Raw genomic sequence first — 12,388 nt, forward strand, 5'->3', positions numbered from 1 at the left:
GGCAAGCCAATTTTAAAAATGGGCAAAGGACTTGAATAAACATTTCTCCAAATGAGATATACAAATAGCCAACCAGCACATGAAAAGATCCTCAGTGTTAATTAGCCATTAGGGAAATACAAATTAAAACCATGAGATACCACTACACATCCAGTAAGATGGCCACACTGGGGAAAAAAAATAAAACAGAACAAACAAACAAACAAAAACACCAGAAAATAACAAGCATTGAAAAGGATGTAGAGAGACTGGGACCCTGGCACATTACTGGTGGAAATGGTGCAGCCCCTGTGGAGATCACCTTGGCGGTTCTTCAGAAAATTAAACAGAATTACCATGTGACCCAGTAATTCTACTCCTAGGTATATACCCCAAATAACTGAAAACAGGTATTCTAATAAATACACGTATGCACATGTCCACAGCAACACTACTCACAATAGCCAAAAGGCCTATAAACTAATGAAGGGATGAACAAAATGTAGTGTTTTTTATTTATTTATTTATTTATTTATTTTGAGACGGAGTCTCGCTCTGTCGCCCAGGCTGGAGTGCAGTGGCCGGATCTCGGCTCACTGCAAGCTCCTCCCGGGTTCACGCCATTCTCCTGCCTCAGCCTCCCAAATAGCTGGGACTACAGGTGCCCGCCACCTCGCCCGGCTAGTTTTTTGTATTTTTTAGTAGAGACGGGGTTTCATCGTGTTAGCCAGGATGGTCTCGATCTCCTGACCTCGTGATCCGCCCATCTCGGCCTCCCAAAGTGCTGGGATTACAGGCTTGAGCCACCGTGCCCGGCCCAAAATGTAGTGTTTTACAATGGAATATCATTCAGCTGTGAAAAGGAATGAAGTACTGATACATGCTACAACACAACACAGATGAACCTTGAAAACGCTGTGCTTAGTGAGATAAGCCAGACACAAAAGGTCACATACTGTATGACTCCATTTATATGAAATATCCAGGATAGGCAAATCCATAGACAGAATGCAGGTGAGTGATCACCAAGGGGACTTGGGGGAATAAATGGGGAGCAACTGTTTAAAGGACACAGCATTTCCTTTTGGAGTGATGAAAATGTTTGGGACTAGAGATGATGGTTGCACCACTTTGTGAATGGACTAAACACCACTGAACTGTACACTTTAAAGTGGTTAATGGCTAATTTTATTATGTAAATTTTACCACAATTAAAAAAAAACTTTTTTTTTTAAAGGAGAGAGGAGCCCCTCTCAGGGAAGAAGAAGAGAAAGAGAGTTGGAGACCAAGAGGAGCTCATTCCCCTAGAGACTCTCCAGGGTCCCTCCAGGTGCTCCATGGAGCTATGGTCTGTGTTGCCTCTCCACACTATACTGGAACTCATGGGAGATAGTTCTGCCCTGGGATCTTTGCACTTGCTGTTCCTTCTGCTTGGAATGCCCTTCCCCGGATGACCACATCACCCACTCCCTCACTCCCTTCCTGTCTGATTACACGTCACCTGTGATCACAGTAGTACGCCCTTTCCTGACACTGGTTTAAAACTGCCACCCTCTCACCAGCTCTCCCCACCCTCTTTCCTGCTGTCCCTTCCTTTCTTCACGACACTTAGCACCATCTAACATATTATCTCATTACTTAATTATTACATTTATTATCTGACTCTCTCACCTAAATGCCAGCTCCACCAGAAAAGGGATCTTGTCTGTTGCTCCATCCCATCCCTGCAGCACCTAGATCACAGAGGGGTGCCCTCTGAGCACTTGCTGGATCCATGGGTCCTGAGCACCGTCCAGTGCAGAGTGCACAGGGGCAAGATGTCAGATGCTGTCCAGCACTAACCCACACTCCATGGCAAACTGTCACCCAAGAATCAACCAAAGGCAAGAGCCCAGTGCTGGGGTGTTGGGGAGCTCAACCGCCACCCTCAGAGGGGCCAACCCTGGACCTTGCACACAGTAGGAGCTTGATAAACATAGGTTTCCCTGAATTGACGTCTTGCAAACATCAAGCTCCTGCTTCTCCTTCAGTGCCCTGTTTATTAAGTATCAAAGGCCACACCAGCACAGAGTCAGGCATGAGCCCTAGGTAGGGGATGAGGGCAGAATGGGATGAGGCAGGGGAGAGGGTGGATGTTACACAGTACACACAGAATGACCAGGGAAAAGCAGCCTGAGAAACCTGCAGGACTCTCCAGGGTACTCTCTGGACACCCACAGCAGAGGAAGGAGAAAAAACATTGCAGACGTCTGCGGGGAGGTGGGAGATGTTCCTGAGCTGCAGCCCTAGCTGCCAGATGATGTCTGAAATGGGCTTGGGTCCCACCTGGGCAGCAAGGGCATGTCACACCATATCACCCTCCTACTGAAAACCCTCTTGTGACTGTCCAAGGTCCCTGGAACAAAATGTACACTCCTCCCACGGCCTGCAAGACTTATGTGGCCTGGGGCTCTGGCCTCCCTGACTGTGCCATGTACAAGTACAATGTTTTATTCCCTTCCATCCAGCCTCCCAAGCATTCTTCTCCCCTTTGGGAGATCAAGTCCCCTCCACCCTCCAGGCCTGGGATTCTGAAACATTCTTCCTTCAAAGCTATACACGAGGGCCAGGAGTGGTGGCTTACACCTGTAATCCCAGCACTCGGTGAGGCCGAGGCGGATGGATTGCTTGAGGTCAGGAGTTCAAGACCAGCCTGGCCAACATGGTAAAACTCCATCTCTACTAAAAATGCAAAAATTAGCTGTGTGTGGTGGCAGGTGCCTGTAATCCTAGCTACTTGGGAGGCTGAGGTAGGGGAATCACTTGAAGCAGGAGGCAGAGGTTGCTGTGAGCCAAGATCACACCACTGTACTCCAGCCTGGGCGACAAAGTGAGATTCAGTCTCAAAAAAAAAAAAAAAGGCTCCACATGAGTATCACCTGCTCCTTTTAGTCTCAACTCAAACATTACCTCCTCTGGGAGACCCTCCCTGACCACCCAATTACCCTCTATTTTTCACTTTCTTCACAGCTCTTGGTGCTCTCTGAAATGCTCTTGGGTGGTCACTTCTTTAATTTTAATCTTCCACAACTCAAATGCAAATCCATGGTGACAGGGAGCCTTGCTGTCTTATACTCTCTGTACTCAGCACACAGTTGGCATTCAATACAGACATGTTGAATGACTACTTCTTCATCTTTTTTTTTTTTTTTTTTTTTGAGACAGAGTTTTGCTCTTGTTGCCCAAGCTGGAGTGCAGTAGTGCGATCTCGGCTCACTGCAACCTCTGCCTCCCAGATTCAAGTGCCTCCTGAGTAGCTGGGATTACAGGCATATGCTACCATGCCTGGCTAATTCTGTATTTTTAGTAGAGACAGGGTTTCTCCATGTTGGTCAGACTGATCTCGAACTCCCGACTTCAGGTGGATCTGCCCACCTCGGCCTCCCAAAGTGCTGGGATTATAGGCGTGAGTCACTGCACCTGGCCTACTTCTTCATCTTAATAGGTGCTATAGAAACCATTATGTTTCTCCTTTTGCTCTGGCTGCCAGGGAGCTCCAAGCCAAATATGCAGCTGGATCACCATCTTGGTTAACTTTCTCAGTGGACATATCTGAATTCTCCTCCTACCCTCGACCTCAGTTTTCTACTTGGGACTCTACCTGTTAATACTTTTATTGTTTTATTTTAAGAGACAGTCTCACTCTGTCATACCAGCTGGAGTGCAGTGGTACAATCATAGCTCACTACAGCTTCAAACTCCTGGGCTCAAGGTCTTCTGCCTCAGGCTCCCAAGTAGCTAGGACTACAAGTGCATGCCACTACACCCAGCTATTTTGTATTATTATATATCACATAGTAAGCTGCTTTCAGGCTTTTGGGGGACCAAGGCCAGGCATGCGGCCTGCCCTACACAGTTCCCCTGAAGGCCCCTCAAATGGGTGGGACCCTGGAGCCTAGGCCCCCGCCCCCAGCTGATTCACTCATACCCTGGCCCCATTCTGTTTTGGTTTCTCCCTGCCCCAGCTGAGCGCCTTCTGTCCCTGCCTTCCCCTCACCCACGGGACTCTGGCAGGCATGTCCTCCTGGCCCAGCCCTAGGCTGCGGACTGTGACCACGCATGCCTGGGCCCCAGGAAACCAGGGCAGCCAAGCACTGGGCTTCCTGCCAAGGCCTCACACCCCTCTCTCTCCTAGAAGCCAGGTTTCAACCTCTTCCTGGTAATCTTTCATGCGTTCACACTGTCGTGGCCCTATCTAGAATTCTCACAGCTCAGGCTGGGGTTGGAAAGCAGGGAGGCAGCAGCCCTGACTGGGAACCTCGAAGACTGGACTGGATGACCGTCCAGGGTCTCCCCTAGGCCCGGCCAACTTCCCAGGTGACCTTGAGCGAGCACAGTCTCTTTCTGGACCTAGGCTTTTCCACCTGTGGAGCAGAGAGGCCTGCTGGCCTCAGGCATCCACTGTGGCTCTGAGTCTAAGGTGAGCCCAGCCAGGGAGCCTGGGGGTCGGGGCTCCCACACTCTTGGGGCAGATAACCTGAGGCATCCCTGACCGCAGGGCAGGCTGGCAGCACCACATTCCAATGCAAGCCCCTGCCCCAACCTCCCCTCTGTTCCCACAAAGAGCACTGAACTGAATGCCTCAGCCCTCAGAACTTCAGCCACTAATGGGAGCTGTGTCCTCCCCTGGAAAGAGGTCACAAGCAGGCAGTCAGTGTGCCCAGTTCAGTCTACAGGTGGGCTTTTACAATCTTATAATGAGTGCCACATTAAGAAATCAGAGCCGGGTGTGGTGGCTCACACCTGTAATTCCAGCTACTCGGGAGGCTGAGGCAGGAAAATCATTTGAACCCAGGAGGCAGAGGTTACAGTGAGCTGAGATTGTGCCACTGCACTCCAGCCTGGGCAACAACAGTGAGACTGTCTCAAAAAAAAAAAAAAAAAAAAATCAGGAAATGTCACTTAATAATCTGGATTCCTGGCTTCTCTTTGAAGACCAGGTGCTCTGGCCATGCCGGGTCCACAGTGGAGCTCAGTAGCAGCCCCTTGGGAAGGGGCAGGAGTTCTCCAGTTCACCCCAGACTCTACCACCGGCCCTCCCACTTGTTTCTGTTCTCTGCTGAGCCCTGAGGGTTTCAAATTAGTTTTTAGACCAACAATTTCAACAAATCTTTAGCAGAGGTACTTAGATCAGTGTCTTAAACTTCAGCCCAATATAAAAAATCGGGTGGGTGCAGTGGTTCACGCCTGTAATCCTGGCACTTTGGGAAGCCAAGGTGGGCAGATCACCTGAGGTCAGGAGTTCAAGACCAGCTTGGCCAACATGGCAAAACCATATTTCTAATAAAATACAAAAAAAAATTGCCAGGCGTGGTGGCACACGCCTGTAAACCCAGCTACTCACTCAGGAGGGTGAGGCAGGAGAACTGCTTGAACCCGGGAGGTGGAGGAGCTGAGATCACGTCACTGCACTCCAGCCTGGGCAACACAGTGAGACTCCATTTCAAAAACAAAAACAAAAAATAAATGAACAAACAAACAAACAAAATAGGCCAAAGTGAAAGAGCTATGGTTGGAGGAGGACAGGGGCTGGGGTCTCTGAGGCCTGTCGACAGAGCACAGCTTGAAAGTCATAATGTAGAGCCTAAAATCCTATGAAGGCTTTCATATGCCCTGGAGAAGGGGAGGTCACCACCCTCAGAGTGGCCTGGCCCAAACTGAGGTCTGCCTTTTTATGACCTCTCTCCTCTTGGGGACCACAGACTCCCATGTTCCCCGAACACTAGGGACATGAACGGGTGCCCTGTGGGACTGTGCTTCCCCAGGCTGAGCCGCCTCCTGCCTCTGGACACTCCTGGCCAGCAGCCCCCTGCCCCAGGCCCGCAGCCCCCCAGGCCCGACATCCTGTACCTTGAGCTCATTAAGATAGCGCCTCGTGTGCACCACCAGCAGGTCCTCCTCCGAGGCCTCCCGCGCCTCCACCAGCATGCTGTCAGACAGAAGCTTCTCTTCTGAAACCACAGAGGGAGCACCCTGCTTCCCCACTGACCTCAAGGCCAGGGCCAGCCCCAGACCCTCCCGCAGGCTGCAGACTTGGCCTGTGGCAGCCCCTGCCCCAGGGGTAGGTGGGCACTGCTGGCTTCTGGGCCTTCTGAGAAGGGGCAGCCTCCACAGCCATTGTGGACGGTGGCCAGTCCCTCTGGCCAAGGAGCATTGAACATTGTACACACAGCGATCCCCATGTTTCCCAAACCACTAATAGTCACAAGGAGGGCTCAGGTGTGCCAGACAACCTTCAGGAGCAGGTGACACAAGGGTCAGGGATGTTGACCCTCAGAGTGAGAAAAACTCTTCTTAGGAATTCTCCCTCCACCTTTTTTTTCCCTTTTCTTTTTTTTTAATTCCTTTAAAGAGACAGGGTCTTGGCTAGGTATAGGGGCTCACGCCTGTAATCCCAGCACTTTGGGAGGTTGAGGTAGGTGGATTGCTTAAGCCCAGGAGTTCAAGACTAGCCTAGACAACATAGTGAGACCTCATGTTACAAAATATCAAAAACTGAGGTAGGAGGATCACTTAAGCCAGGGAGGTTGAGGCGGCAATGAGCCTTGATTCCACCACTGCACTCCAGCCTGGGTGATGGGAGTGAGACCCTGTCTCAATAAATAAATAAACAAATAAGTAAATGTGAGACAAGGTCTTGCTCTGTAGCCCAGGCTGGAGTGCAGTGGCACAACCATAGCTCACTGCAACCTCGAACTTCTGGGCTCAAGTGATCCTCCTGCCTCAGCATTTCAAGTAGCTAGGACTATAGGAGAATACCACCACCCCCAGCCAAGTTTTTTTATTTTTATTTTGTAGAGACAGGGTCTTGCTATGTTGTCCAAGCTTGTCTTAAACTCCTGGCCTCAAGTGATCCCCTAGCCTTGGCCTCCCAGAGTGCTGGGATTACAGGCATCAGCCACTGCACCCGGCCTCCCTCCACCTTCTGATGATATCACAGGAGGCTCAGTGAGGCATGGCCTCGCAACACCTGCCTGTGCTTTGCTCATCTTCTGTTCAAACCACCAATCAGTCTCACAGCCTGCAGGCAATAGTAACTAGCCTGGATTAAATTATACTGTTGTTTTCATTCCATTTATTTTTTTTACCATGACCTATTTATGGCAAGTGAAACTGCCTTTTCCCATTTTGATGACATAATGTTTCCTTTTAAAACACGTTTAAGTGAATTTCCCAGCTAAATCAGGCCCCTTGATTACAAACCACAGTTAAAATGATGTGCTCTTTGAAGCATCATTTTGCTCAGGGGGATGAGCCCTAAAGGTGGGAAGCCTGGAGCTCTGAATTTCAAACCCAACTCCGCCTCTTAGTCACTGTGTGACTGTGTGCACGTTTCCTAATCTTTCTGGGCCCCAATTTCCCCCATCTGTAATCAAGGGAGGTGCAGTGGAGGTGCTCTACCTCCTGACTCTCTGAATCTTAGGGAATGGACTCCTCCAAGCTTCACCTTCCCTGTGCCCATCAGTAATTAGCTGCCTTTCCACTAGGCCTCTTGGGCAGAGGCGGGACTTAGGTCCACAGCATGGGGAGCCAAGGAGAGTCTGAGCCAGGGACATCATATCATGAATAGGAATCTGTTCAAAAAATCCTTTTGGGCTGAAGCATGGTTGGAAGGCAGTCCGAGGGCTGAAACTGAAGATGGGAGAGCCTGAGGCTTATGTTGGGGATGAGGACGGAGAGGACAGGTGGGTTAGAGGAAGCAGATGATAGTCCAAGGGGGGCCTTCCATACCTTTTAGGAAATTGATCACTTTGCCCCATTTTCCGGCATCAAAGGGATGCAGCTTCTCCAGGCCCATGAAGGTGATGTTGTAGCGCGGCGAGTACACGATTGGCCAGCGTGTCTCTGGCACATGCTGGTACAGCTGGGTTGTGTGTAGCCTACCGTGTGGAAAAGGACAGACGCACAGCTGGGACAGCCTCAGCAGAAAGCAGCTCCCTCCCGAGCCCGCCTGTACTGACCCACCAGCCTTTGCCCAGCACCACTAGCCCCTCAGCCACAGACAAGGGCCGCTCAACAACAGCTGCTTACACTGGTTGTCTTTCCCTGAACCCAATTCCAATCCGGTCCTCACAGCAGCCCTGGGGGTAGGCACCACAATCGCACCAGAGGCTTAGAGAGCAGACCAGGTGTGCCCAAGGTCACAGTGCAGGTCTGTGGAGAAGCGGGCGTGCACTCAGGTGTGCCTGGCTGCAAGGCCTCCGCGCATCACCTCTGCACTGTAATAACTGCCCCCACAGCTGTGTGGCACAAGGCTTCGGCTGCAAAATGTGTGGCTGTTGTGAGGACTCAGAGAATGAAACTGAGGAGCCGAGCACAGCAAGCGCTCAGAAACGCAAATCGGGACCCAACCGGAGCCAGGGCGGGGGTCAGGGGTCCCCTGGCCCCGCTGCGCGGCTGACCCTTCCCATCACACCCTGGCAGTCGTCACTCAGAGACAGAAATCCGCCCCCGTGGCTGCCTCCGTGGGGGCGTCCGCGCAGCCAGGGGGCTGGGCAGCGCAGACGTCAGACCCGCGCACGTCGCCCGACCGCTCCTGGTCTGGGCCCGGGCCCGCGGCCGGCGCGCGTCCCTTGGACCACCGAACAGGGGCGCGGGGCTGGTCTGGCGCGCCGAGAGGGCCTGGAAGTATCCGTCCCGAGCGTCCCTCACCCGCAAACCTAGGCCTTCACCTGGCGCGCCCGCCCGGCCGTCCCCGCCCTCGCCCTAGCGTGCCCGCCCACCGGGACCCCTGGGAGCCCCTGGGGTTGGTCTGGGCGTCCCACCCCCGCCCTCACCCCGCAGCACTCACATCCCGGGGCCGGCCCTCCCAGCGCTGGCCGCGGCTCCGCGACCGGGCGGGGCGGGGCGGGGCGGGGCGCGGGTGGGACCAGCCCAGGACACGCCCCCGGGCTTAGTCGCGTCCTCTGGGGGCGGAGCTCTGGCCGACTTGGCCCGCCCCGCCAGTATCGGCGTCACAGAGGGCCCGCCCGCCAGAAGGCCACCCCCAACGCCCATCAAGCCCGAAGTCCCGCCTCCGCAGGCAAATACCCGGTGGAATCCCGCCTGGCTTGGAAGCTCCGCCCCCTGGCGGGAGGGCCGCGCGGGTTTCACACCGGCGTCGCGGAAGGGGCGCGATCACCCTAGGTCCTGTTCCAGCGCTCCCCAAGCTGGGCAGAAACAGCGAGAGGCTGAGGGTTAAAAACGCTAGGTTCCCGGCGGGCTGTGCCGGGGCTTCGCTGTGTGACCTTGGGCTGGCGTCCGCGCTCTCTGGGCCCTTGTTTCCGCGGGTTAAACGTAGGGGCGGGGGAGTTTCTCTGGCCCTGCCGCCTGTGACCTAAGGAGCCCCGTGACTTCATCGACCCGAGCCCACCCCCGGCCCAGTCTGCAGGAGCTCCGAGACAAGCACTTCCGGCAAAGGCATGTAGGCTCCCAGAGCCTGTGTTTCCCTCTGTAGAGCAGGCCTAATTACCGTCTTCAGGGTGCACGCGTCTTCGTCCCGGACCCGCACCCCCACCGCCGGGAGAAGCTGAGCCAGGCCAGAGGAACAGCTGGGGGTGTCCGCGGGGCTGCAACCCAGGAGGAGGCCCCAACAATGGAGCCCCAGAGGACAGAGACAATGGGCTTCTCTGTCGGCCCAGCTGTCCCCGCCAACCAAACAGAAGCAGCTGACGAAGGACTGCCGGGCTGGGATCCCTCGGCTCCGCAGGGGCGGCTGTGTGCCAGGGCGGGGCACAAGGGAAGCGCACAGACGTTTGAAGAGTGGCCCCCGTGTGCCTGCCGTGGTTGCATGATGGCATTTGAGCCTCACAACCTAATCCTGAGAGAGGTGACATCATCACCCCAACTTTATCATGAGGGAACTGAGGTTCGGGCCTGGGTTAAACCCAGACTCGGCCACCCGCCAGCATAGTGGCTTTGGGCAGTTTGCTTCAGCCTTCTGGTCCTTCATGTCTGCATCTGAAAATGAAGTACTGGGCCGGGTGTGGTAGCTCACGCCTGTATTCCCAGCACTTTGGGAGGCCGAGACCAGTGGATCACCTGAGGTCAGGAGTTCGAGACCAGCCTGACCAACGTGGCGAAACCCTGTCTCTACTAAAAATACAAAAAATTAGCTGGGCGTGATGAAGGGCGCCTACAATCGCAGCTACTCGGGAGGCTGGGGCAGGTGAATCGCTTGAACCCGGGAGGGGAGGTTGCCGTGGGGCCGTGCCATTGCAATCCAGCCCGGGCCACAAGAGTGAGACGCTGTCTCAAAAAAAAAAAAAAGGAAGAAAATTGCAATTCATTCTCTGGATTTCATGGGCAAGTCCAGAGAATTAAGAGAAAATAATGTTGATTATTATTCAGAGACCATCCGCCATGTGCTAAGTTCAAGTGCAAATGCTTTTTGCTCCTTGAACTCTTCTAACAGTCCTAGGAGGCAAACTATTGTCATCCCCATTTTATAGATAAAGAAATTGAGGCACAGAATGGTGAGGTAACTCACTCAAAGGTCAGGGATGTGGGCAGATGTAAACCATAGCCACAGAAGGAATAAGTACTATTTTATAAAGTGACAGAGTGCATTCAGTGGCCCTGTGGCATTCGTGAGAGACCAGCTTCCTCTCAGGGAACTTGCTCTGTAGTTTGGGAAGCCACACAGATGATCCTCTGGTTGGGAGAATAAGGATCTGGGGCAGCCTGGACCTGAAGCTGAAGCCAAAGAGAGTGGGATTGGTCTGGATAAGAGGGTTGTTTTTTGTTTTTTTTTTTGTTTTTTTTAATTACTTTTTCAGAGACACAGCCTCACTATATTGCTAAGGCTGGTGTCTAAGTCCTGGGCTCAAGCAGTCCTCCCACCTTGGCCTCCCAAAGTGTTGGGATTACAGACATGAGTCACAATGCCTGGCCAAGGATTTTTTAAGTTGTGTCCTGGTAGCTGATGAGTTAAGTGGTCTGGGGAGGCCTTGGAGCTTGGGAACACCTTCAAACCACCATGACAGCCTGGGCCAACCGGCCCGCATTATCACCTGTGGGAGAAATAAGTGTTATGCATGATGCTGTCTTTGGGGGCCTCTTTGTTACAGTATCATAGCATGTCTGCTCACTAAGACACAGCACCGGGGACACAGCTGCATGAGGTCAGAAAGCCTTTGTCAAGCTCATAGTTTAATGGGAGAGATAAGCCTTAACCTAAGAAAGAAAATTGTGATTACAAAATATGGTAACTGCTGTGAAAGGCATAGGCTGAGACTGTGAGAGAGAGAATAATGGGGTCCCTGATTTGGACAGTGGTCAGGGAAGGCCCCTTTGAAGAAATACATTTTTTCACTTTTTAACCATATGTATTTTATTTTTAAATGGCATTTAATGAAGCAAGACACTGACTTATTGAATATTATATACTTACTGTTTTTCCCCTTTCATGCAATATTGAAATATATTTCAACTTAAAACAAATTAAAAAATCCCAAATATAACACTTCTTTTGAAAAATACAGGCACGGCTGGGCGCGGTGGCTCACGCCTGTAATCCCAGCACTTTGGGAGGCCAAGATGGGCGGATCACCTGAGGTCAGGAGGTCAAGACCAGCCTGGCCAACATGGCAAAACCCCATCTCTGCTAAAAAGTACAAAAATTAGCCGGGTGTGGTGGCAGGTGCCTGTAATCCCAGCTACTCAGGAGGTTGAGGCAGGAGGAGCTTGAATCCAGGCGGCAGAAGTTGTGATAAGCTGAGATCGTGCCACTGCACTCCAGCCTGGGCAAGAGCAAGACTCTGTCACACACACACAAAGAAAAATACAGGCACACAAAGGATATTACAGAAATGCACCAAACATGAATTATTGGCACAGATATAATATTTCAAAACATTAGTTAATATTAGCTCGAGACATCCTATTACAATATTAAAACCATGCCCCTTTCAATTCAAGTGAGCACTTCTATTTCCATTCCAAGACCCTGTGATTTTATACACATTTAACACAACAGCAACAATAACAGTAATGCTAGCTACTATTTGTTATGCCCTTAATGAGTGCCAAGCTTGGCTAAATATGTAAAACATGTTTTGTTTTATTGGTGAAGAGATGATTTCTTAAATGACCAGAAGATACTGCAAGTTCAAAGTCCTGGAGGCCAGAAGGAGCTTGTATTCAAGAAACAGAAAAGGAAATATAAGAAAACATATTTTCTCAAGGAAATATAAGTTGTATTTCTATGTAACTCTATGCACCAGGAGGGCCCCAGCAAGAAAGAGGTCTCACTCCACAGGGATTTCTGAAAAAAGTCCCTGTGGGTGAGGTTAAGGGGACCAACAGGAGATGGTGCAGCACCTGGGCTGGCAACAGAGGGGAGGGAGCTCTCACCCCTAAACCTGAAGGGAGGAGAGGGAGTGGTTTCCTG

The 12,388-nt window shown here is 51.9% G+C and overlaps 1 protein-coding gene and 1 long non-coding RNA gene across 6 annotated transcripts in view; one reads left to right on the forward strand and one right to left on the reverse strand.

The window, feature by feature from the left end:
* Positions 1 to 9,897, reverse strand: part of HDAC11 (histone deacetylase 11) — a 27,746-nt gene extending 17,849 nt beyond the window's left edge. For 2 of the 5 annotated variants that reach the window (XM_021934165.2, XM_009200174.4), the window contains exons 1-3: positions 8,810 to 8,907; positions 7,750 to 7,898; positions 5,869 to 5,969 (exon numbers count right to left, since the gene is read on the reverse strand). In XM_021934165.2, coding sequence (XP_021789857.2) covers positions 5,869 to 5,969; positions 7,750 to 7,898; positions 8,810 to 8,811 — 252 coding nt within the window. In that variant the 5' untranslated portion in view covers positions 8,812 to 8,907. Of the gene's footprint in view, positions 1 to 5,868; positions 5,970 to 7,749; positions 7,899 to 8,049; positions 8,151 to 8,809; positions 8,944 to 9,469 lie in introns of those variants that run through there. The other 3 variants (XM_009200173.4, XM_003894062.5, XM_009200175.4) reach the window with 3 other exon arrangements.
* On the forward strand, positions 9,735 to 12,181 carry LOC103881899. The gene is made up of 2 exons (XR_643484.2): positions 9,735 to 9,826; positions 12,071 to 12,181. It is a non-coding gene; the product is annotated as an uncharacterized LOC103881899 (long non-coding RNA).
* Positions 12,182 to 12,388: the final 207 nt, after the last annotated feature.

The sequence above is a fragment of the Papio anubis genome, chromosome 2, assembly GCF_008728515.1.
Source record: "Papio anubis isolate 15944 chromosome 2, Panubis1.0, whole genome shotgun sequence".
Lineage (NCBI taxonomy): Eukaryota > Metazoa > Chordata > Mammalia > Primates > Cercopithecidae > Papio > Papio anubis.